General features: G+C 40.9%; 1 protein-coding gene across 4 annotated transcripts in view; it reads left to right on the top strand.

Annotated features, from left to right (window-relative positions):
• Positions 1-27,075, top strand: part of NLN (neurolysin) — a 107,816-nt gene that overhangs the window by 55,285 nt on the left and 25,456 nt on the right. For 3 of the 4 annotated variants that reach the window (XM_066242125.1, XM_066242131.1, XM_066242107.1), the window contains 5 exons: positions 2,088-2,190; positions 2,791-2,951; positions 8,571-8,706; positions 11,307-11,673; positions 21,578-21,779. In XM_066242125.1, coding sequence (XP_066098222.1) covers positions 2,088-2,190; positions 2,791-2,951; positions 8,571-8,706; positions 11,307-11,673; positions 21,578-21,779 — 969 coding nt within the window. The remainder of the gene's footprint in view (positions 1-2,087; positions 2,191-2,790; positions 2,952-8,570; positions 8,707-11,306; positions 11,674-21,577; positions 21,780-27,075) is intronic. The other variant, XM_066242115.1, reaches the window with a different exon arrangement.

Here is a 27,075-nt window from a genome sequence, read left to right as displayed (position 1 = left end):
GAGAGAGGGACAAGCAGAGTCAGAGAGGAAAGGAGAGAGATAAGAAGCATCAACTCATAGTTGCAGCAATTTAATAGTTCATTGATTGCTTTCTCATAAATGCCTTGACCCCAGGGGCTTCAGCTGAGCCAGTGACCCCTTGCTCAATCCAGAGACCTTGGACTCAAGCTTGTGACCTTTGGGCTCAAGCCAATGACCATGGGTCCATTTCTGTGATCCCACGCTTAAGCTGGTCAGTCCGCGCTCAAGGTGGTGAGCCTGTGATCAAGCTGGATGAGCCCGCACTTAAACTGGTGACTGCAGGGTTTCAAACCTGGGTCCTTAGCGTCCCAGGCCGATTCTCTATGCACTGAACCACTGCCTGGTTAGGCTGGCTCCTGTTATTTCTAAAATGGCTGCAAATTTAAAGACCCCATGAAATGCCAGTGGCCAAGGCCAGGCAGATCCACATTGGATTCGGGCAGACGGTACAGAAACTACGGAGCCAGAAAGCATTGGGCCATTTCATTTAATAAAGTCACACAATGGTGGACAAGCACACAGCCAGGGGAAGACCGCCTCTCAGGCAAACAAACAGCAAGAATGGCCCCTCACAATGGCAGGCAGTCAATCTGCCCAACAATCCCCCATCTCTCTCTTGCGCAAGCACCCATACCCTTACATAGGCTATACACACGTGGTGTAGTCATACACTCATGTACTCACGTACCATCAGGCAAAGGGCTTGCAGCCGGTAAACCAATGAGCAAGCCTAACACAGCTGCCCCACACCCCACCATCTAAAAAGACACGGAGATGCCTCCATCAAACCTCCCTTTATGTCTTCGTGGCCCAGATCAGATCATATGAATCATTCTGAGTCCCCCTTGAATTGGGGAATGCCAGGCCAGGTTATCTGAACCATTCACTACTGTGGTGCAGATGGGATTACCTAACTGGTGCAGAGGTCACACCCCTGGAACTTCAGATAAAATCAGGTCCCACTCAAACTGCATGATTGCTGTAGAGTATGGAGAAAGTGAATGGGAACTTGGGGAGACACCAGAATGTCCAAAAATGACACTGTATGTATCAAATTTAAGTTAATCAGAATTACCTGGACAGCTTGTTAAAACTCTGATTATGGGAACCCATCTCTGAGAGTTTGTGTTTCAGTAGACCTGGTGTGAGTCTCAAGAATTTGCATTTCTAACAGATTCCCAGGTGATGTTGATACTCATTGAGAACCAGTGTGGTTTAAGTAAATTTCATTATATTGCATTTTCAGAAAAGTGGAATAAATTAATAAAAATTAGTCCATGTTTTTCCTTGTGGTTCCATTCATATTGCTTCCTTTGATCTCCCTCCTAATTCTTTTTAGAGAAACTTTGGGGCTCATAAATCACATATGTTTGCAAATGCTCTATAAAACTAAGACATAACCTTTTTTTCTAAAGCAACCATAGAATTAATTATTCAGTTCTTATCCCTTAGCTTACTTCAGCACTAAGTACTCACTTACTAAATTAAAATTTTGAATTAGAAGAGATTCAGAATGTGATTATTATTAATAGACTAACAGATTCATTCATGCACTCAGCAACTGGTTGTGTACTATGTGCTAGATTCTGCTTTGACTGCTCCCCCCTAAACTTACTTAGTTCTTGCAAATTTATGAAAATTTCTAACCCATCACCAAGATTGCCATTTTGTTCATGTTCCATATAGATACTCGGGGAGACAACACAGAAGAGTGCAGAAAGCTCTTTAATAGAGCACATCTCTAAGAAAGTACTTCCTCAGGGTACAGAAGTCAGTCTTCTTATAAAAGTGAAACTTTCTTGACTGATAGCAATGAAAATAAAAGATTCATTTAAGTCTGACCTGTGGTAACATAGTAGATAAAGCATCGACCTGGAATGCTGAGGTCATTGGTTTGAAACCCTGGGCTTGCCTGGTCAAGGCACAAACGAGAAGCAACTGCTATAAGTTGATGCTTCTGTCTCCTCACCCCTCTTTCTCTCTCTCCCTTTTTTCTAAAATGAGTAATTTTTTAAAAAAAAAAATTCATTAATTGTTAATGTCCTGTATTTGTATCTTTGTTTCAGGAAATTAAAGCAATGAAGAAAAGAATGAGTGAGCTGTGCATTGACTTTAACAAAAACCTCAACGAGGATGATACCTTCCTTGTATTTTCTAAGGCTGACCTTGGTAAAGTTTTGTTATTTTTCTAGATTAAATCGTATAATTTAGGCAGATAATGTCATCTCACAGTTTGCCAAATCAGAGTTTAAAAAGTTTTTTAAAAAAGATCCATTCCCTTCTATAAGAACCCACTGGCTCTTCTGCAGAAAAGACGACCAAACCATGCCTAGATTATAGGCTAATAAGACTGTATCCTGTTTCTAGAGACAGTCCTGAGAGGATTAAATAATCTTTCTTAGTTAACTTATGCTGTTGTTTAACAGCCTTTAGCGCCTTGAACATTTTTTTGCCTTACAATGTCCCCTACATTGTAACTTAAACTAGTCTCTTCTTTTTCTGCTCTGGATCTTGCTTGGCTCATTTCGCCTGTTCTTCATCAAAACACCATCTGTACAAGTGCACTGAAGCCTATTCATATTTTGAATTAGCATCTTCTAAGACACCTGTTTTCAAACTACCACTCCCATGATATTAAAAGAATTGTTATTATTTCACTTGAATTTTAATTACTCCACAAAATTCCTAGAGTTCTTAATGGCACCATGCCAATGTTAAATTAACCAATAATGAGTGGAAAAAAATGATATATGAGAGAATTTTTTGCAGGTGGTCTTCCTGATGATTTCATTGATAGTTTAGAAAAGACAGATGATGACAAGTATAAAGTGACCTTAAAATATCCACACTATTTTCCTGTCATGAAGAAATGTTGTATCCCAGAAACCAGAAGAAAGATGGAAATGGCTTTTAATACAAGATGCAAAGAGGTACTTATAAATGTTTGTCTTTTTGTTCGTTTGTTTTTAAGGAAGACTTTAATGAAAGGGTTTGCTTTGTTAACCAGTGTTGAACTCAACTTATAGACTAATATTCCAATTTGTGTGACCATTCTGCCTCCCTGATTCCTCAGACCTAGAATATTTAGCCTTTTCCTTGCCCGTGACAACCTGCCTGGTATGGCCATAGGCTAGGCTATTTGAATAAAAATAGAATGGATTAAATAAGCTAAAAGTTGTATTCTTCTTTCAAGTTGATAGATAGTCTAGGGCTGGTGGGGCACCTGTCTCCTCAACAAGTGATTTTCAAGGGCATTTCAAGTGTCATCATTTCCCAGTCTGTTGGGAAATAGAGCAAATAAAGTGCAGAGCAAGTATCTTTAAGAAGAAGACTTGTAAATGACATCTATCTCAACTACATGAGCATTACATTCACCCAAATTCCGTTATATAGTCATATCTACCTGCAGGCGAGGCTGAGAAATGGTTTTTAGTTGATAGCCATTTGCTCAACTGAGTGAGTTCTGTTACTAAAAGGAAGAATTAGAAATGTATTTTAAGAGTCAACTAGCCAGCTGCACACACTACCTAGCCAGGTGACCATGGGCACCTTTTCCCCCATTCACCATGCGCAAGATCCCAACCAGTTACTGCCTTGAGCTCAAAGATTAGGCTCTTTGGGTGGTACACAGTCCTCCCAGTAGTTGTGTCTCATGATCTAGCAACCTACTGAAGGGAAGACAAGTTGTTTGGCCCACTAACCCCCAACACACACACCCAATGGTAGAATAGGAACAGAACAACCATAATAATAACTCCCATTTGGAAAAGGAAAGAATGAGAATCATAGCAAGCCCATGCCAACTTTCAGAAACAGTTTGGTAGGAATATGAGGATTCTGCGTCTGGGCAGTTCCTGGGATAGCCCACTGGTCTTACTTGGGTCTCCTTTCAGGCAGGAATTCCTTTAATAATTTTACTCTTTGGCCTCTGCTTTTGCCTGCAGGGAATTCTTTGTTATCCATTACCCTCTATGACCATATTCTTGGTGGCTGCTCGCATAGATTCCTGCTGATGCCAGTTGGAAGCCTGAGAGTTGCTTTAGGATTTAAATAATCATAAGCTTTTGTAGGTCAGACTTATGATTATCTTTGGTAATAAAATCCAATAAAAACCTTAGTAAATTTTCTGTTTACTTTCAGTCACATTCATGTTAAAATAACTATACCCAAATATCACTTTTGGTCATAGATCTTATTTTTTTTTAATTAAGAAAATAGTTTATTTATTGATTTTAGAGAGAGAAGAGAGAGAGAAAGACAGGAGAGAGGGAGAAGCAGGAAGTATCAACTCATAGCAGTTGCTCCTCGTATGTGCCTTGACTGGGCAAGTCTGGGATCTCAAATGGCGACCTCAGCATTCCAGGTTAACATTTTATCTACTGCGCCACCACAAGTCAGGCTTGGTCATAGTTCTTAAATCTATCAAGTGTTTTCTTATATATATGAATTTCTATATCAGGTCCCTCCTGCTCTTTCTCAGTTTACTGGTGTCTGAAACAGTAGGCTTGAGGAAGAAGACAACATTCTCAAACAAATCTCCTCAGTTCAGTGACTCTGAGTGATAGTCTTTGCTGCTGACACTAGGACACAGTGGAATTGGCTTTTCTAGCCAACTGAAGCCCAAACTGTGGGCCAGTTAGCAAAACTTATTTCATTCTGTCTTTACAAATTGACCAAATTTTATTTAAGCTCATTTTTCTCGTCATTTTACAAAAGCAACAAATACACATTATTAGTTTTCTCAGACAATTCCTCTACAGCTAAGATTCAAAAGGTACGACAAGCAACAGTTTTTACAAATGTGATCCTGGTGTAATGAGGATGACCAGCTTCCCACCCTGCAGTATCTGTGTCCTCACCCTCCATCTTGTGCACTCCTCATTTTTGTTACAGGAGCACCCCATGCCTAATGTCAGTCCGTGGGGATTAGTATTTGCTTCGGCAACTATACAAAAGTCAACCAAAAGCACAAAGATTCAAATAAATAAAAGTTATTTCTCTTCAGAAAGCATTAATGGTTACCAGGGGCTGAGGAAACTGTGAAGATTTATTCCTTTTTTAAAAAAATTTATTGTGTTACATGGTTTCAAGTATCCAACTAATATAGCACCCTCTAGACACTGCATTGTATCCCCCCATGCCCCATGCAAAGTCTCTTTCCACCTCTGTTTCACCCCCTTTGCCCTCCTTGGGGAGTAATTCCTTAATGCTTGCCAAGTTTCTGTGTGCAGTGTTGGAAAAGTTTTGGAAACAGATAGTGTTAATGGTTGTACAACAGTTTGAATGTAATTTTCTTAATGTAATTAGTGCCATGAAATTGTACACTTAAAAATAGTTAAGGCCCTGGCCAGTTGGCTCAGTGGAAGAGCGTTGGCCTGGCATGCAGGAGTCCCGGGTTCGATTTCCGGCCGGGACACACAGGAGAAGCGCCCATCTGCTTCTCCACCCCTCCCTCTGTCCTTCCTTTCTGTCTCTCTCTTCCTCTCCTGCAGCCAAGGCTCCATTGGAGCAAAGTTGGCCCGGGCGCTGAGGATGGCTCTATGGCCTCTGCCTCAGGCGCTAGAATGGCTCTGGTTGCAACAGAGCAACGCCCCAGATGGGCAGAGCATCGCCCCCTGGTGGGCATGCCAGGTAGATCGTGGTTGGGCGCATGCGGGAGTCTGACTGCCTCCCCGTTGTCAACTTCAGAAAAAATACAAAAAATAATTAAATAAATAAAAATAGTTAAAATGGCATAGTTTATGTTAGATATTTGACCACAATTTAGAAAAAAAAAATTTCTCTTGCAACTAACAGTACAGAGGCAAGTGGTGCAGAGCTGAAAGACAGCTCTGCCATCCTCAGTATGTGGCTTCCTGAGTCATTGTTGTCATCTTTGGTCCACAGCATAAGTCAAGCATCTGTAGAGAAATGAGACAGAAATCTCACTCATCACCTCATTCATATTCCCCTGTCCCATTGTGGACATGTGGCCACAGCTAGTTTTAAGGCAGTCTGGGATAGGTAGTCAGGTGATGATATGTCCAGCGACATATCAGGGAATTCTAGTGCTAGGAGGAAGAATGGGGGAAGAGATATTGGGAGAGAATTGTCAGTCTGGAGAGAGGTCTAGGGGAAACTGAAAAAGGTGAAAGAAAAACTCAAGCCACTTTATTTTATTTTATTTTATTATTATTATTATTTTTTTTTTTTTTCCCTGAAGCTGGAAACAGGAAGAGACAGTCAGAGAGACTCCCGCATGCGCCCGACCGGGATCCACCCGGCACGCCCACCAGGGGCGATGCTCTGCCCCTCCGGGGCGTCGCTCTGCCGTGACTAGAGCCACTCTAGCGCCTGGGGCACAGACCAAGGAGCCATCCCCAGCGCCCGGGCCATCTTTTGCTCCAATGGAGCCTTGGCTGCCGGAGGGGAAGAGAGAGACAGAGAGAAAGGAGGGGGTGGGGGTGGAGAAGCAAATGAGCGCTTCTCCCATGTGCCCTGGCCGGGAATCGAACCCGGGTCCCCCGCACGCCAGGCCGAGGCTCTACCGCTGAGCCAACCAGCTAGGGCCTTTTTTTTTATTTTATTTTATTTTATTTATTATTATTATTATTATTATTTTAACAGAGACAGAGAGAGGGATAGATAGGGACAGACAGACAGGAATGGAGAGACATGAGAAGCATCAATTATTAGTTTTTTGTTGTAACACCTTAGCTGTTCATTGATTGCCTTCTCATATGTGCTTTGACCGTGGGCCTTCAGCAGACCAAATAACCCCTTGCTCGAGCCAGTGACTTTGGGTCCAAGCTGGCGAGCTTTCGAGCTTTGCTCAAACCAGATGAGCCCGCGCTCAAGCTGACAACCTGGGGGTCTCGAACCTGGGTCCTCCACATCCCAATCCAACACTCTATCCACTGTGCCACCACCTGGTCAGACTCAAGCCACTTAATTTTACAACCTGGAGTAGTATTATGCTATGTGTTCCTCTTACCCATATTTTCATTCTAATTTTAAAATAATAGTATTATAACATAATTAGTGTTTCTCTTGTACCAGCCACTTTCCAATGTACTTTACATATATTTTCATTTGAATCTTCATCGTCGCCCTGTGATTTAGCTCCTTTCATTATCTATATCTTACAGTTAAGAAAACTGAGGCTTAGAAAGATTAAAGGACTTGTCAACAATCAGACAACTAGTGAATGGTAGAGTGAAATTTGGAACTCAGTCTGAACTTGGTGTGTGCTCTTCCTTAGAAACATGTCTGTAAATAATTTGCTGATTTAATCATGGGAGTAGTTTTTCTCTGACCTCAACATTTACTTTTATTGTTTAAAAACAATGTTATGCTAAGTGAAATAAGCCAGACACAAAAGAACAAATATTGTATGATTCCACGTACATGAGGTTCCTAGAGTAGTCGGATTCACAGAGACAGAGAGCAGGATGGAGGGTGCCAGGGGCTGGGGGAGGGGAATGGGATTTTGTGTTTAACAGGTACAGATTTTCATCTGGGGACGATGAGAAAGTCTGGAGATAAGGCAATATCATTACTGGTATTTTAATACAATAAAATATAGAAAATATTTGTAATAGTTTGAGAAAAGATCTTGAAACATTTTTCAGTGTAGAGTTCCGTGGCACTAAATATATTCACATTATTGTCCAACCATCGCCACCATATATCTCCAAGGTTTATCCATGTTTTAGCATGTGTCAAAATTTCTTTCCTTTTTAAGATGGAATAATATTCCTTAGTGTGTATATTACCACATTTTATTTATCCATTTCCATTGATGGACATTTGAGTTGCTTTCACTACTTGGCTGTTATTAACATAATGCTGCAGGGCACATGGTTGTACAGCTATCTGTTTGAGTCCTTGCTTCTACTTTTTTGGTATCAATAACCAGAAGTGGAATTGCCGGATCATGTGGTGATTCTCTGTTTAATTTCTGTATTGAGGAATCCCGGTACTGTTTCCCACAGCAGCTGCACCATTTTACATTCCCACCAGTGATGTACAAAGATTCCAAATTTCACATCCTTATCAGTGCTTATAATTTTCTGGATTTTTTAAATAGCCATACTAAAAGGTATGAAGTTAAAGTGGCAAATTTAGTGTTATGCATATGTTACCACAATGGGAAAACAATTTAGGTACCAGTATTTGGTGCAGTTCTATCCATGAGACTAAATGTGGATTCACTATGGTCATTAAGAATATGTTTCACTCTAAGTTTACAATACCTCAGTTTACTAAGACTTCCTAACTATCTCCTGAGGTTTAAAAAGTCAATTATTTCAGAAATACAATTGGATGGTGAATCAAAAAACAAAGACTGTAACACTGAAATGAAATAATTTATTAGAAGTTGAGATGGTTGGCTGGTCCAAAGGTAGTGAGTTATGTCAACTGATTGTTCACAGTCAGTTACAGAAGTTGAGATGGTCTAAAAATGTTTGAAAGCTTTACCAGCCTAAAAATATATGTAATAACTCTTTTAGTGCTTTGGCTCTAATTAATTACTAATGTTTGTTTTTGTTGTTATTGTTTATTACTAGGAAAACACCAAAATTCTACAGCAGCTGTTCCCACTGAGGGCCAAAGTAGCAAAACTACTCGGCTACAGCACACATGCTGATTTTGTCCTTGAAATGAACACTGCGAAATGTACAAGCCGTGTAACTGCCTTCCTAGGTTAAGTCTTTTTTTTTTAATCAGTTGTATATTTCCATTTTTATGACTGTTTTGCTACATGATACCAACTCAACAGAGGGCCTTAGACTCTAATATGCTTTTGACGATATCCTATTTTTTATTTATTTGAGAGAAATTTATTGCTAAGCTACTACATATTAAATACTGTGCTTGATTCTAAGGGCTGCTTATAAGATAATATAAAATTATGTGCATCAAAACTATTATCTAATAGCTATATTCACATTTATCTAAAATCACATTCACTAATCTTATTAAAACTATGGTTCTTATGTCCAAGACATTTAGTCATTGCTTTTCTTTTTTTTTTTTTCTTTTTTTTTTTTTTTACAGAGACAGAGAGTGAATCAGAGAGAGGGATAGACAGGGACAGACAGACAGGAAGGGAGAGAGATGAGAAGCATCAATCATCAGTTCTTCATTGCACATTGCGACACCTTAGTTGTTCATTGATTGCTTTCTCATATGTGCCTTGACTGTGGGCCTTCAGCAGACCAAGTAACCCCTTGCTGGAGCCAGCGACCTTGGGTTCAAGCTGGTGAGCTTTTGCTCAAACCAGATGAGCCCATGCTCTATCCACTGGGCCACCGCCTGGTCAGGCTAGTCATTGCTTTTCTGTGTGTGTGTATTTTTTTTTTTTCCTGAAGCTGGAAACGGGGAGAGATAGTCAGATAGACTCCCGCATGCGCCCGACCGGGATCCACCCGGCACGCCCACCAGGGGCTACGCTCTGCCCACCAGGGGGCGATGCTATGCCCCTCTGGGGCGTCACTCTGCCGAGACCAGAGCCACTCTAGCGCCTGGGGCAGAGGCCAAGGAGCCATCCCCAGCGCCTGGGCCATCTTTGCTCCAATGGAGCCTTGGCTGCGGGAGGGGAAGAGAGAGACAGAGAGGAAGGAGGGGGAGGTGGAGAAGCAAATGGGCGCTTCTCCTATGTGCCCTGGCCGGGAATCGAACCCAGGTCCCCCGCACGCCAGGCCGACGCTGTACCGCTGAGCCAACCGGCCAGGGCTAGTCATTGCTTTTCTATCACTCTTCCCACCCCCATCTCAATCAAGGTGTCACTGTCCCAACAACAGTCACTCTGTTTTTCTCTTTTAGCTTAGTGAAAATAGTTGAATGGCAACCATGGTGTAGATACTGATTTTTATTGTAATCTTCTCTAATCAGAGTTTACCAAAGTATGATTGCTTTTTAACTTTCCTCATTGACCCCTTTCAGACTTTATTCAGCTTTAACAACTGGTCAAGTATGTAGTCTGTTACTTTGGTATTTTTTTATTAGCTTAATTAATTTGGAGATAATATTAGTAATGGGTTAAAATCAGCCTTCAGCCCCAGATTTACCCTACTATGTCCTCAATGGTTATACCTTGCATTATTAATATATATGCTGGCATCAAATATGACAAGTGGTAGGTGCTCCATGAATGGTAGTTATTTGTTATTATATAATTTATTCATTCATGAGATATTTGTGAAATAACTATTCTGCATTAGGCTGTATGCCTAACGGTAAAACCATAGAAAGGAATGCAATGAGGTCCTTTCCCTGAGTAGAAACAACAGAGATGTGAACAGGTAATTGCCATATAGGCTGATGCACGTTATATAAAAAATGGCTCAGGGAGTTAACAGGCTTAATGAAAATATTTTCTTTAGTTGTAACTGCGTACACTGAAATTTTTCCTTAAGAACTACCTGATTAGCTTAATTCCTTTTAAGTAGTGACCTTCTCATTTGAAATTGGCATATTCCCATCTGAATTGTGCTCTTGCTACTTGTACTCTCATATTTTTGACAGACCCACTCGGAATTTTCTCTCTTTTATCTTCTATGTGTTTCCTTTCTCTTCCCAGCACTTCCCAGACCTTTCTCTTCACCTTGCACTATGGGACTGCTTCCCTGACTGCAGTGCCCCTTACAGAGCCAAACATATATGCAACAAATGGTGAAGAATAAATACATAATAAGAGCATATTCATGCAGCCAAATATAGTAAAATAGCCAAAAATTGACCACAGGGTATAAATTGTGATATCCATCTAAAAAGTGAAATTACTATGTCCAGAGACCTTCCGTCTTCATAGGAATAGGGTAGTGATAACCAAACCATGGCCATCAAAGACATTGAATAATTTTTAATAATACTATTCACAGGTCACAGTTGATATATTTTTCTGTCTTTCTGAGGAGGCTAGTCTTGAATAATCATGTATATGAGTTTAGTTTCACTCTTGCCTTTTTCCCTAAATTATAATATTCTTGAGTCAGAGTTGTCTGAGACCAACTGCAGCTTTGTTGATGCTGGGAGGAAGCTGTGGTCTAGCTAGGGTGGGGCTGAAAGATAAAAGGGTGAGGAGCCATCAAATCAATTACCTTGAAGAGAGCAACAGTGCTATCATGGTAGAGCTGCTCTTCTTTCCTGCCTCCCACCCTCCCCTTCCTCTTCTCTTCCTCTCTCCCAAGTCATCTGTTTCAAGTACTATAGGAAGTGTCATGCTGAAACTTGGGTGGTATATATGAACATGCTTGCTCCTAAGAGCAATAGATGGTTGACTTTTCCCACTTCCCTCACAGATGATTTAAGCCAGAAATTAAAACCCTTGGGTGTGGCAGAACGAGAGTTTATTTTAAATTTGAAGAAAAAGGAATGTGAAGAGAGAGGTTTTGAATATGATGGGAAAATCAATGCCTGGGATCTGCATTACTACATGACTCAGACTGAAGAACTCAAGTACTCCATAGACCAAGAGATCCTCAAGGAATACTTCCCAATTGAAGTGGTCACTGAAGGCTTGCTGAACATCTACCAGGAGTTGTTGGGACTTTCATTTGAGCAAGTGGCAGATGCTCATGTGTGGAATAAAAGTGTTACACTTTACACTGTAAAGGATAAAGCTACAGAAGAAGTACTGGGACAGTTCTACTTGGACCTCTATCCAAGGTACTGATGACGATGTTGTTGGAAGGGACCTTAGGGATTCAACTCCTATCCAGATTAACACTTTGTCTTCCATAGACCTCTTGTGTGGCTCTTAGTAAAGGGATTAAAGGTATGGGCTCTGAAGCCAGAATATCTGACTTCATTACCTACTAGACAGGTTCTTAATGTTTCTGTGCCTTTACGAATATTACAGGTCCTATAAAATAGGAATGCTAATCCTACCAGCTTTGTAGGGATATTGTAAGGATAAAATGTTTAATTACATGCAAAGTATTAATCAGAGACTACTCGTCATATAGTATGTGCTTAATAAATTTTAGCAGCTAGAATCATCATCATCATCATCATCATCATCATCATCTAGTTTGTGTACTGTATTTACTTAATTTAAAATTGAGCCCACACTGTTTATTATTCTGGTAATCTGTCTGCCAATACTTTTATTTTTTAAAGATTTTCTTTATTGATTTTACAGAGAGAGGAGGGGTGGTGAATGAGAAGTATCAACTCATAGTTGCTTCACTTTAGTTGTTCATTGATTGCTTTTCATATGTGCCTTGACCAGGCAAGCCTAGGGTTTCAAAATGTTGACCTCAGCATTCCAGGTTGATGCTCTCTATTCACTGTGCAACCACAGGCCAGGTTGTCTGCCAATACTCTTAAATCTATGGTCACTTCCTTAGCCTGGCTGAGAGGCACACAGTATAGTAGGAATAGCAAAATCTTTGCAGTTAGTCAAACATGAGTTGGAATGTTTGAGTGACATAACCTCTTTGAGAATCTGTTTTCTCCTCTGTGATATGGAACTGATGATCCCTTTATAGCACTATTTTGTTCATTAAACTGTATATGCAAATCACCCAGACTAGGTATTTGATCAGTGGTAAGAATTCAAAATATTATTGTCTCTGAATCATGTGGTGGTAACTGTGGACTCCACAGTGTTTCATTAGACAGGAAAGGGTGTGGATGTTCAGTTTTCAGTTTCTCTAAAGACTGCTTTCTAAAACAAAGCCAGCCTGTTATAATTACCTGTCCATTTTACTAAATTGGCCAGAGGAATGAATGTACAGTGTCCCCCTAGTTTGATGCCAGTAACGAGTCTGTAATCCATAGACTTTGGGTAACTTCAGGTAGTTGCTGGGAAGAAGGCCAGAAAACTGCCATTCATACAGTGGGCAGAGGTGTCTATCCCCAAGGTGTATGGACTTACTTTCACTTCTGAGATCAGCTAAAAATAAACCCATGTCAAATGTGGTTGGGTCTATTTTTAATTGAAAAGTGTCAGCATATAGTTTTAAGCCAAGAATTCTTCAGGGGAAATCCTTCCACATTGGAGCTTTCTATAAATGTCCCCATGTTCTCTTTCCTGGGTCGAAGATAGCTCCTGCCACCTCATCCTGCTCTCTCTGCCAAGGTATAACTGATTTCTTTGAGATCTGGCCATTGCTGCCAGAACTCGGGTATGGAACCAGAGGATGATCTTCTCTGAAAATAGTAACCAATGATCTACTTAATACTCATTTCCTGTTACCTTAGCTGCTCACTTTATAAAGATGAGATGGATTAACCTGTTTTCTTTGTCTGATTAACTCAAAAAAGGATATTTGGAGTAGGTTTAGATAAGACCAGGTTTTTTTTTAAATCACATTTCAATTTTCACTCATCAAACATTGAGATTCACAAACAAAACAAAACAAAAAAGTTCTGATGGAAAGGACATTTAAAAAATTATTTTATTTATTTATTTAGCAAGAGAAGAAGGGAGAGAAAGAGATAGGAACATCAGTCTATTCCTGCATGTGCCTTTACTGGGGATCGAAATGGCAACCTTTGTGCTTCAGGACGATGTTCTACCCAACCAAGCCATCCAGCCAGGGCACTAAGGACATTTTTTTAAATCACCACCATTTTCTAAACAAACATTAAAAAAAAATCTCAGAATAAGGAATCCTTTTAAATTAAATAAATTGTTTTCTTTTTAAAGGAAAGGTAAAAACCCCTCCATGTCACTGATTTTAAAATTGGTAGAAAGTCTTAGATTTTAAACTATTCTTAGATTTTTTTAAAAATCCCCAAATATTTTTAAGAAAACTCAGCTATTGTTTCTCCAATGCATTAGCAATTGTGTTATGTTCAAGTCAAAAATACTTTTATTACCTTTTATAATATACCAAGAGGTATAAAATATAACAAGATAAACACTCCCCAGATTACTTGACTTTTCCCCTTTTACAGGGACAGAGAGAGAGTCAGAGAGGGATAGATAGGGACAGACAGACAGGAACGGAGAGAGATGAGAAGCATCAATCATCAGTTTTTCGTTGCGACACCTTAGTTGTTCATTGATTGCTTTCTCATATGTGCCTTGACCATTGGCCTTCAGCAGATCGAGTAACCCCTTGCTCGAGCCAGCGACCTTGGGTCCAAGCTGGTGAGCTTTTTGCTCAAGCCAGATGAGCCTGCACTCAAGCTGGTGACCTCGGGGTCTCGAACCTGGGTCCTTCCGCATCCCAGTCCGACGCTCTATCCACTGCGCCACCTCCTGGTCAGGCTTGACTTTTCCCCTTTTAAAAATAAGAGTAGTAGCCTGACCAGGCAGTCGCACAGCAGACAGAACATTGGCCTGGGACGCTGAGGATCCAAGTACAAAACCCCAAGGTTGCCGGCTTGAGTGCAGGGTTGCCCACTTGGGTGCAGGATCACCAGCTTGACCGAAGGGTCGCCAGCTTGAGCAGGGCATCATAGACATGACCCATGGTTGCTGGCTTGAAGCTCAAGGTCACTGGCTCATCTGGAGCCCCTTGGTCAAGGCACATAGGAAAAAGCAACCAGTGAGCAACTAATGCCACAGCTATAAGTTGATGCTTCTCATCTTCTCCCTTCCTATCTGTCTGTCCCTGCCTGTCCTTCTCTCTCTCTTTCTCTCACTAAAAAAAAAAAAATAATAAGATTCGTAGATCTGTTTACTTGTTTACACATTCCCAACTAATTACATGAAATCATTCCAGAAACTCTGAAGGACCTGTTGAAGAAACAGAGCTGGGCTGGCTAAAAATTTTATCAGATGAGTGCATGGTGTGGTGTACATGTCCTCTCCTCGGCCTTCCCCTCCTCCCTTGGCCTGCCTTTTCCACGCCTTGCTTGCTTCTAGCTCAGTCTTTTTTTTTTTTTTTTTAAGCTTTTTTTTTTTTTCCAGAGACAGATTGAGAGTCAGAGAAAGGGATAGATAGGGACAGACAGACAGGAAAGGAGAGAGATGAGAAGCATCAATCATCAGTTTTTCGTTGTGGCACTTTAGTTGTTCATTGATTGCTTTCTCATATGTGCCTTGACCGGGGGGCTACAGCAGACCGAGGAACCCCTTGCTCAAGCCAGTGACCTTGGGTCCAAGCTGGTGAGCTTTGCTCAAACCAGATGAACCCGCGCTCAAGCTGGCGACCTCGGGGTCTTGAACCTGGTTCCTCCGCATTCCAGTGTGATGCTCTATCCACTGCGCCACCTGGTCAGGCACTTCTAGCTCAGTCTTGGCACGGCTCTAATGTGTATATATTTATATAATTTTTTATTTTTTATTTTAAATAGACTTTATTTCTTAGGTTTTAGGTTCACAGCAAAATTGAGCATAAGGGACAGAGATTTCCCTTATACCTGCTGGACCCACACATGCATAGCCTCCCCTGTTCTCAACATACCTGCCACAGTAATACACTTGTTACAGTTGAAGAACCTGCACTGACATCATTCTCCCCCAGAGTTCATAGTTTACATTCGGGTTCACTCTTGATGTTGTACATCCTATGGATTTGGACAAATTACATGACATATATCCACCATTATAGTGTTATTCCGAGAAGTTTCACTGCTGTAAAAGTCTCTCCCTACCTATTCGTCTCTCCCCAATCCCTGACAACTGTTGATCTTTTTACTTTGTCCCTAGTTTTATATTTTTTGGAATGTCATATCATACAGTATGTAGCCTTTTCAGATTGGCTTCTTTCACTTAGTACCGTACTTCCCCATGTATAAGCTGCTCACATGTATAAGACGCACCTTATTTTGGGGGCCCAAAATTTGAAAAGAATGTATTACATAAAGTTATTGAACTCATATTTTATTCATCACAAAATTCATACAAGTGCAAAAAAAGCAGGAAATGCAAGTAAAAAAACTTACAATCATTGTATAAGACGCACCCAGTTTTTAGACCCCAAATTTGGGGGGAAACAGTGCGTCTTATACATGGGAAAATATGGTAATATGTGTATAAGGTTTCTCTATGTCTTTTTATGTCTCGATAGCTCATTTCTTACTAGTGCTGAATAATATTCCATATTCTGGATGCATCAGTTTGTTTATCCATTCATCTACTAAAGGAAATCTTGGTTGTTTCCAAGTTTTGATAATTATGAATAAAACTGTTGTTAACATCCCTATGCTAATTTTTGTACAGAAATAAATTTCCAGCTGCTTTGGGTAACAATCAAGGAGCACAACTGCCTACTTAATTTTATAAGTAACCAGCAAACTGTCTTCTATAGAGGCAATACCATTTTGCATTCCAACCAGCAATGAATGAGAGTTCCTATTGCTCCTCAGCCTCATCTGCATTTAGGATTGTCAGTGTTGTGGATTTTGGCCATCCTAATAGGTATGGAGTGATATCACATTGTGTTTTAATTTTCATATACTTATTTTTTAACTGGTTTCTTTTTATTACTGAGTTAAAAGTTCAGTGCTCCATTGTATTGCCTTTGTTCTTTTGTCAAAGAGCAGTTGACTGTATTTATGTGGATCTATTTCTGGGATCTCTATTCTGTTCCACTGATCTATTGTCTATTCTTTCACCAATATCAGACTGTCTTGGTTATTGTAGCTTTATAATAAGTCTCAAAATTGGGTAGTGTCTGTCTTCTGACTTTGTTCTTTTTCGGTATTAAATTTTTGCTTCTCTGTCTTTTGCCTCTTCTTAAAAGCTTTAGAATAAAATTTTCTATATCTACAAAATAATTTGTTGGGATTTTGATTGGGTTTTCACTGACCCTATAGATGAAGTTGGGAAGAAGTGACATCTTGATACTATTGAGTCTTCCTATATTCATGAATGGTGAATGTCTCTATTTAGCTCTTCTTTGACGTCATTCATCAGAGTTTTGTAGTTTTTCTCACATAGATCTTGTACATATTTTGTTAGATTTATATTTAAGTATTTCATTTGTGGGGTGTTAATTAAATGTTAATGTGTTTCTAATTTCCAACTCCACTTGTTCATTGCTAGTATATAGAAAAGTGGTTGACTTTTGTATATGAACCCTGTATCCTGCAACCTTGTTATAATTATTAGTTTCAGGAATTTTTTTGTTGATTCTGGATTTTCAACAGTCATGTCATCTGCAGGCAAAGTTTTGTTTCCTACTTCCCAATCTGTATACCTTCTCAATGCCTCTTCCTGTCTTATTAGCTAGGACTTCCAGTATGATTTTTTAAAGGAGTGGCAAGAGGTGACATCCTCTAGAACTGTTAACGTGAAATGATTTTAATTATTTTAAATCCTCTGTCTGATAACTCTAACATCTTTGCCATATCTGAATCTGTTTTCTTTGCCTCTTGACAGTCTTTTCTCTTCTTGCTTCTTTTTATGCCTCACATTTTTTTGAAAGCCAGACATCTTAAATAGGACAGAAGGACTGAAATAAATAGCTTTAATGCCTGAAAATAGGCACACACTTATTTCTGGTAGGCCTTTAATGAGTGTTTGATTCAGTCCACTTACGAGTTGAGTTGGGGGTGAGATCTGTTGTTGCTGTGGTTGACCTGGATGCACCAGAAGCTTTAGATTACTATATCATGTGTTTAGGGTTAGAACTGGTTGCCCGAGTTTTTCTTGGTGTCTGTTCAATCCTCCAGTTTAGTTCTTTCCTTTGTGCTGTGCTCCAGAGCAGGTCTCTTGTTACAGTCTTGCTCCTCTCCCAGTAGTAGACTGATATTATTTGTTCCTGGATGCTAATAATCCTGGTTAGGAAGTGGGAATTCCCTGTGGCTTTGATTAAGCGTGACTCTTAGATAAGCTCTGTGTCCTGGGGTCTTAACGAGTGTGGCCTCTTAGCGTTCCTGCCCCACCGTCAGATGTAGGTCTGGGTTCACAGTGTATTTGAGCTCCTGATTCAGGTGTAGAGGGTCTTTTCTGTTTCCTTCCCCCAGGGGCAGTGGGTTTTCACCAGTGCTCTTAGGGCAACAGGGTTCATTGCATTTCCCCAGAAGTTTAAGGCTTTTGTTCTGTAGGGAAGAGGGTAAAAGGACCTAGGCAATGCTTTTGGCCTTTTGACAGCAGCTGCTCTCTTCCCGATAGACTTTCAGATGCTTTGTTAGGGCTCTCACCCTCCCTAGTCTCTTTGTGTACCCCCGGTGAGGTCTGCGGAGAAGACCCTGTAGTTGGATGCATAATTTTCCTTATCTACTGCTCCTAGGGGCTCCTGATTTTTGGTGGCCCACCATCAGCCTTTAGCAAGTTGTTAAAATGTTTTTCTTGTGTATGTGCTCCATGCTTTCAAAATAAAAAAGGCTCTGGCCAGTTGGCTCAGTGGTAGTGTGTTGGCCCAGCCTTTGGAAGTCCTGGGTTCAATTACCGGTCAGGGCACACAGGAGAAGCCACCATCTGTTTCGTCCCCACACCTCTCCCCTCTTCCTCTCCCACAGCCATGGCTTGAATGAGCAAGCTGGCCTGGGCACTGAGGATGGCTCCATGGCCTTGCCTCAGGTGCTAAAATAACTCAGTTGCTGAGCAATGAAGCAACAGCCCCAGATGGGCAGAACATCAACCCCAGACAGTGGTTGCTGGGTGGATCCCAGCCAGAGCACATGCGAGAGTCTGTCTCTCTGCCTCCCTGCCTCTCACTTGATTAAAAAAAAAAAAGAATTCCTTCCTTCCTTCTCTCTCCTTGGGGGCACCTGTCTTAGATTGTAGGTTAGTCGATTGCTAGTCAACCTCTGCTTTCTGATAGGTTCAGGAAAAGTTGTGATTTGCAGATTGTCTAGCATGTTACTGTTGTAAGGACAGGAGTAATGAATACTCTTTCCATGCTTATACATCATACTAGGTAGCTGGAAAAGACCAGTTTTTGTTGTTGTTGTTTAACTTCAATAGCATCAGCAGGAAAAACCCAAAAGTAATGAGGCAACAAGGAAAGATAATATAGACAGCCTGACCAAGCGGTGGCACAGTGGATAGAACATCGGACTGGGATGCGGAAGGACCAAGGTTCGAGACCCCGAGGTCGCCAGCTTGAGCGCGGGCTCATCTGATTTGAGCAAAAAGCTCACCAGCTTGGACCCAAGATCACTGGCTCGAGCAAGGGGTTACTTGGTCTGCTGAGGGCCCGCGGTCAAGGCAGATGTGAGAAAGCAATCAATGAACAACTAAGGTGTCGCAATGCGCAATGAAAAACTAATGATTGATGCTTCTCATCTCTCCGTTCCTGTTATCCCTCTCTCTGACTCTCTCTCTGTCTCTGTAAAAAAAAAAAAAAAAAAAAGATAATATAGACAACTACATTCAAATCAAACTGAAAGTCCTGTTAGTCTCTTAGCAAAAAAAAAAAAGAAGAAGATGACAGCCTGACCTGTGGTGATGCAGTGGATAAAGCGTCGACCTGGAACACTGAGGTTGCCGGTTCGAAACCCTGGGCTTGCCTGGTCAAGGCACATATGGGAGTTGATGCTTCCTGCTCCTCCCCCTTCTCTCTCTTGCTCTCTATTCTTCTTTCCCCCCCCCCTCTCTCCTCTCTGAAAAATTAATAATAAAGTCCTTAAAAAAAAGAAGAAGAAGACGAGGAAGGAACCCTAGTCTTAGAGTAAAGTATAATGACCCTTAGCTTTTGAAGAGACCTCATTGATACCATATTGTCTATGAATACACAGCCTTAAACTATAATTTATGCTTTTTCCCAGGCTAACTAAAAGTATTGTGTTTCAAAAAGGCTTGTGTAGTTTATCAAAGGAGCCCATTTAATTGTGAACACTGATTCTTTCCTCCTTGAATATTATTATTTTTATTGATTTTTTTTAGAGAAGGGGAGAGAGATGGACAGTTATTCTACTTATTTATGCATTCATTGGTTGCTTCTTTTTTTTAAATTTTTTTAATTTTCATTTTTAGAGAGGAGAGAGAGACAGAGAGGGAGAGAGAGGAGAGAGAGACAGAGAGAGAGCAGGGGGGAGGAGCAGGAAGCATCAACTCCCATATGTGCCTTGACCAGGCAAGCCCAGAGTTTCGAACCAGCAACCTCAGCATTTCCAGGTCGACGCTTTATCCACTGCGCCACCACAGGTCAGGCCATTGGTTCTTCTTGTATGTGCCCTGACTAGGGATCAAACCTGCAACCTTGGCATATTAGGACAATGCTCTAAGTCTAACCAGCTGAGCTACTTGGCCAGGGCCTTCCCTCCTTGAATAAAAAGAACAACCTTATTGCCTAACCTGTGGTGGCACAGTGGATAAGGAGTCAGCTTTGAACACTGAGGTCGCCAGTTCAAAAGCCCGGGCTTCTCCGGTCAAGGCACAGACAAGAAGCAACTATGAGTTGATACTTCTCGCTCCTCACACCCACCTTTCTCTCTCTCTCTCTCTCCCTTCTCTATAACACCAATAAGTAAAAATCTTAAAAAAAAGAACAACCTTATTGTATGGAATTTGGTTTTTATCAATTCTATTTTTAAGGGAAAACTACCTAGTGAATCAAACTGTATACTTTATCTCAGACTTGCTTCAAGTGTTTAGTGACTTCATTTTTTTTTTTTAACAGAGAGAGAGAGTCAGAGAGAATGATAGATAGGGACAGACAGACAGAAATGGAAAGAGATGAGAAGCATCAATCATTCGTTCTTCGTTGCGCATTGCGACGCCTTAGTTGTTCATTGATTGCTTTCTCATATGTGCCTTGGCCGTGGGCCTTCAGCAGACCAAGTAACCCTTTGCTCAAGCCAGCGACCTTGGGTCCAAGGTGATGAGCTTTGCTCAAACCAGATGAGCTCACGCTCAAACCAGATGAACTCGCGCTCAAGATGGCGACCTCGGGGTCTCGAACCTGGGTCCTCCGCATTCCAGTCCGATGCTCTATCCACTGCGCCACCGCCCGGTCAGGCACTTCAATTTTTATTATAAATTTTATTTAATGTATTGGAGTGACATTGGTCAATAAATTGTGATTCTATCTTTGAAGAAGAAAAGCAGCAGTTAATTAAAATAAGTTGAACATGCAGTTAAGTGTAGTACATATTCTTCTTTTTCTTTTTTAAAAGATTGTATTTATTGATTTTACAGAGAGAGCAGAGAGGGGGGAGCATAAAGTATCACCTCATTATTGACTCACTTGAGTTGTTCATCAACTGCTTGTCATATATGTCTTGACCCAGCAAGCCCAGGGTTTCAAACCAGGCACCTCCACATTCCAGGCCGACACTGACCCACTGTGCCACCCCTGGTAGTACAGTGTGGTACACATTCTTAATACTGATCTTTCTAACCAGTGTCACCCCCAATACAATCAATAAAAATAATTTTTAAAAAGGGAGGTATCTCAGCAAAATGTTTTAAAATTAAGGGGAAAAAAGTCTATAGATCCTTTCAAAAGCAAACAAACCAAAAGTCCCCAGATTTTTCAACAAAAAAAATCTTGGCAATACAACTGGTGAAGAGATAGTCAGATTTCTGTATGTTTCTGTATGTTTAGTTTTAGTTTTTTCATTTTAGCATAAGTGTTAAGCTACTTTCTAAAAGGTGAATTCAACATAAAGCATCTTTATGTGTCAAATACGACGTAATGATGGAGAGAGGTCAGGAGAGTGTTGCTGCTGGAGAAGGTGTTCAAGGTGTTCGTATCTCACAGACTGTGCTTCTGGTCCGTAGGGAAGGGAAATACAACCATGCCGCCTGCTTCGGCCTTCAGCCCGGCTGCCTCCTCCCCGATGGCAGCCGCATGCTGTCTGTGGCCGCCCTCGTGGTGAACTTCTCCCAGCCCCTCGCGGGCCGTCCCTCACTCCTGAGGCATGATGAGGTGAGGACTTACTTCCATGAATTTGGTCATGTCATGCATCAGATTTGTGCACAGGTGAGTGATTTTGAATGGTATCCCTGCCAATTGCTTTTCCAGATTTTGTTTTTTCTCACTGCAGTGAGGTTTCTTCACTTGGCGTGTATTTGTTGATGCTGAACATGTTCAGGAATTTCATAGGCCTTCTGCAAAAACAAAACAGAATTTTCATGATTGGGTTCTGTTTCACAGCATGTTTTTACTTGGAGGTGAAATCAGTGATGAAAGCTCTTCATGAATACCACCCTAGGGAGAGAGGAAGAACACTGTCATTAAGGAAGGGTTGCAAGTGCTCTGCTCTTAATTCTTTTCTTTTCCATAGGAATTTAGTGTAAGCTTCACAGATAAACAACTGCTGTAATCTATCTCTTCTGCTTATGAATGCTTTGGGTAATTAAATGGTCTTCAACTCTCTCAGACCATTTACTCCTTTTTAATAGTAAATAGTTTATAACACCTTTCTTTACTAGCCTCAAGTTAAAATTATAGATCATGTAGGATAACCTTAGGGAGAATTTGCCAGAGAGGCGGTGTGTGTATGTGCAATGGATTGCACCTGATTTTTCTGTATTTCTGAAAGTGAAAAGCACGTTTATTCTCAACTTTATAATGCATTCCAATAAAAAAGGCCCCAACTATTTAGGATAAACCATATGAAATTGCTAACACTTAATGGTTATTGACATATGAAAACATCTAGTTGAGTAGTTCAGTCTAACAGTTTAAAACACTGATGTTGCCCTGGCCGGTTGGCTCAGTGGCAGAGCATCCACATGCAAGGCCAATGCTCTGTCACTGAGCCAACCGGCCTGGCGTGTGGAAGTCCTGGGTTTGATTCCTGGTCAGGGCACATAGGAGAAGCACCCATCTGCTTCTCCACCATTCCCCTTCTCCTTTCTCACTATCTCTCTCTTTCCCTCCAGCAGCCAAGGCTCCATGGGAGCAAAGTTGGCCCAGGAACTGAGGATGGCTCCACAGCCTCCACCTCAGGCACTAGAATGGCTCCAGTTACAACTGAGCAACACCGTGGATCTGCCCCCTGGTGGGCATGCCGGGTGGATCCTGGTAGGGCGCATGCGGGAGTCTGTCTGTCTGCCTCCCTGCTTCTAACTTCAGAAAAATACAAAAAAAAAAAATTAAAAACTAATGTTAACAGAAATGGAGAGCCATGTTTCCAAATTTAAAATCTCTATCTCTAAAGGTAAACTTTAAAAAGTAACCATTTTGTTTGCATAGTTTTAGATCTACAGAAAAGTTTCAAAGATATTATAAAAATCATCCAAGTACCTTTTACCCTGATTCCCCTACTGTTAAAATCTTACCTTGTTATAGTACATGTGTCACAACCAAGAAGCCAATATTGGTGCAGTACTCTTAATTAAACTTTGCACTTTATTTGGATTTTACTGGGTTTTTTTCCTAACAGCATTTCTCCATACAGAGAATTTTTTAAATTGATGTAATGCCCTCACTGAACATAAAAGAAAGATTTTTTTTTAATGGTTTCAAATGGTAATGCCTGGACATGGCTATGTACTAATTAAGACATAATGAATCCACGAATTTGCTCTATAAGGGAATAACCCTGAATCCAGCAGCAAAAACTGCAGACTGATATAAGTGGTTTGTGTTGTCATCTCAAGTCTAAGAGTGGTATTGCCACATTGTCTTAGTTCATGTTGCTATAAACAACAAGTAGCTTATAAACAACATAAATTCCTCATAGTTCTGGAGGCTAAAAGACCAAGATCAAAGTCTTGGCAAATTTGGTGTTTGGGAGGACCTGCCTTCACACTGTGTCCTTACATGGTGGAAAGGGTGAAGGATCTCCGTGGGCTCTTTTATAAAGACACGGTAAACCTGTTCAAAAGGGCTCCACCTTCATGACCTACTCACCTCCCAAAAGCTCCACCTAGTACTATCACACTGAGGATTAGATTACAACATATTGATTTGGTGAAGGAACTCAAACATTCAGTCCATGGCACCAGTGGTGACATGATTTCCTAAAATGATGAACATCTCTTAGGAAACTTCCAAATGAAAAGATAATCTTACTTCGATTTACACAGTTGAGGCCCTGGCCGGTTGGCTCAGTGGTAGAGCATCGGCCTGGCGTGCAGGAGTCCTGGGTTCGATTCCCAGCCAGGGCACACAGGAGAAGCGCCCATCTGCTTCTCTCTGCCCCCTGGTAGGCGTGCCGGGTAGATCCTGGTCGGGCGCATGTGGGAGTCTGTATTTCCAACTTCAGAAAATACACAGTTGATTGATTCCAGTAGTGCCTTGCATATTAAAAGTATGTAAAAAGAACTTTGCAAAAATATGGGCAATGGAATTAGTTTCTAGGCTAACTTAATGATAGAGTTGTTATCTATTAGAATGTCCAGCAGGAAAAAGGAGACATGCAGAATATAGGATGATTTTTGTTGTCCTGACATGCACAGTTCAGGACTCTGGACATTCAATATCTCTAAACCCCAGAGTATCCCGTAATTATTTCAATAACCAAAAATGCATCCACTCGTTTTCAAAATATTATCACAGGCCCTGGCCGGTTGGCTCAGCGGTAGAGCGTCGGCCTGGCGTGCGGGGGACCCGCGTTCGATTCCCGGCCAAGGCACATAGGAGAAGCGCCCATTTGCTTCTCCACCCCCCCCCCTTCCTCTCTGTCTCTCTCTTCTCCTCCTGCAGCCAAGGCTCCATTGGAGTAAAGATGGCCCGGGCGCTGGGGATGGCTCCTTGGCCTCTGCCCCAGGCGCTAGAGTGGCTCTGGTAGCAACAGAGCGACGCCCCGGAGGGGCAGAGCATCGCCCCCTGGTGGGCAGAGCATCACCCCTGGTGGGCAGAGCATCGCCCCTGGTGGGCGTGCCGGGTGGATCCCGGTCGGGCGCAAGCGGGAGTCTGTCTCTCCCCGTTTCCAGCTTCAGAAAAATACAAAAAAAAAAAAAAAAAAAAACCCCAAAAAATATATTATCGCATTTGTTTTTTAAAAAATGCATGTTTCTTTCAACATTTTTATCTTGACATCCTTGTGCTTATATGTTTTATTTAAAAAATCAGAGGAATATGATATGAATCTGTTTAGATAAATTAGTTTTGACATACTGATATAATCTTCTCTACCTTCTGTTTAATCCAAGGAAAAGAAATCTTTTAGAATTACCTAAATTGTTTTTCTTGTATACTTTTAAAGTCTATTTTCACTGTAGAGGAACCCTGAAATACTTATTTTCTATTAGTGTTCATTCTATGGTTGGTGGTTTCTTTAATTAGGATAAATATAGTTTCCCTTTTCAAAAATTATTTTTATGAGTAATTTAGAAAAGTGAAGTAATTCCTGACCAGTGGTGGCACAGTGGGTAGAGTGTCAGCCTGAGATGCTGAGGTCCCAGGTTTGAAACCCCAAGGTCGCTGGATTGAACATGGGATCATCAACATGATCCCATGGTCGCTGGCTTGGGCCCAAAGGTGGCTGGCTGGAGCCCCCTGGTCAAGGCACATATGAGAAGCCACGAATGAACAACTAAAGTGCTGCAATGAAGAATTGATGCCTCTCCTCTCTCTCCCTTCCTGTCTCTCTCTCTCTCTCAAAAAAAAAAGAAAAAAGTGAAATAATTTTATTAATTTTAGGCTTATGGATTATTACTTAGATTATCCAAGATCTAGTTTTGTACTTATACATAGATAAACAATGGCCTGTATTTGGAAGAGTGAATCTTAACTTTGGAGGATCTAAGGACTCTATAAAAATCTGATTTAAGCTCTGGATGCCTCTTCCAGAAAAAGACTCATACACTCACATTTTTACATGGAATTCACAGAGCCCTTGAAGCCCAAACCATAATAGATTCCAAGTAAAGAACTACTGGGCTTATATCAGTTTCCTCCTTATTTGTATACTGATTATCAGCTAATGATTTCATAAGGAAGTAATTTGGTGTCTTAATCACATTTACTAAAATAATATTGATCCTCAAGTAGGGTTTCAACACTGCTGATGCATGTCCTTGTTTTCAGACACAGCCCACTTATAACCTGAATATCATATGCTTACCACATATTTATAGTGCAGTTCTCCACAGCTCTGTTTTCATTATTTATATTATTTTTTATCTTTGACATGGCCACTTTGGTACTAGAAAATGTTATCTTGGCACCATCTCATGTTAAATCTGTTTGACTTGTGACTGAAATATTTTATTTATTAGTTTATTTATTTTTTCAATCAATCAGTTTGATGTCTCTTGAAACAGTAGACTATATTCAGGTCTTCAAGGTTTCCTAACCTCGTTCATGAACACAAAATGTGCCACACAGATGAGGAGTGTGTTAGTGCATTCCCTTAGTTGGTCATCTCCTTACAAGATTATCTTTGACAAATCTCTTATTTGTGTATGTATCCTTTTAAATGTCCTGTAACGTTTTAAGAACTTTAAAGGTAATCATATTTGGAACCAGTGATCACTACTTTTGTCTTAAAATTATAGGCAATCAGATTTGTGCAGCTTTATAATTTCAAAGCCTTTTGTAGTGACCTATAACCTGGATGGTATTGAATAAGGAGTTTATTAGCTTTCATGTTCAGTTAAAGCACTGCTGGCTCATCTGAGAAATATATAGTGAATTAAAATTTTTTATTTATTTATTTATTTTTACAGAGACAGAGAGTGAGTCAGAGAGAGGGATAGACAGGAATGGAGAGAGATGAGAAGCATCAATCATTAGTTTTTCATTGCGCTTTGCAACACCTTAGTTGTTCATTGATTGCTTTCTCATACATGCCTTGACCGCGGGCCTTCAGCAGACTGAGTAACCCCTTGCTGGCACCAGCGATCTTGGGTTCAAGCTGGTGGGCTTTTGCTCAAACCAGATGAGCCTGCACTCAAGCTGGCGACCTCGGGGTCTCGAACCCGGGTCCTCTGCATCCCAGTCCAATGCTCTATCCACTGCGCCACTGCCTGGTCAGGCAAAAAATTTGCCATATGTATTTAGTAGATTGGTTTTAAGCCATGACAGTTCATTGTTTGAATTCTCCACTGTGGCCGTTTGCAAGTTTGATGATCAGAAAAGCTCACTGAAGGCTTGTCATAGAGATATTTAAATGTGTCAGCAGGAGCATCCAGTTTCTAATATATAGATGCACTAGTTCAATCTGTCTGCCATCTCATCATTCAGGGGATGAGTTTCACTCATATTTTCTTGTGTTTGCACTGAAGGGTAGGTCATTTTGAAGATAGCAATCAAGAGGTGGTATCTCTAGTGTCTATTCCTGTTTCATGGCTTTATTGTGGTTTGGGCTCTCAGCTGGCCTTTT

This window comes from Saccopteryx bilineata, chromosome 1 (genome assembly GCF_036850765.1).
Source record: "Saccopteryx bilineata isolate mSacBil1 chromosome 1, mSacBil1_pri_phased_curated, whole genome shotgun sequence".
NCBI classification, from domain to species: Eukaryota; Metazoa; Chordata; class Mammalia; order Chiroptera; family Emballonuridae; genus Saccopteryx; species Saccopteryx bilineata.
The sequence above is the reverse complement of the archived record's forward strand: the minus strand, read 5'-3'. Positions and strand labels throughout refer to the sequence as shown.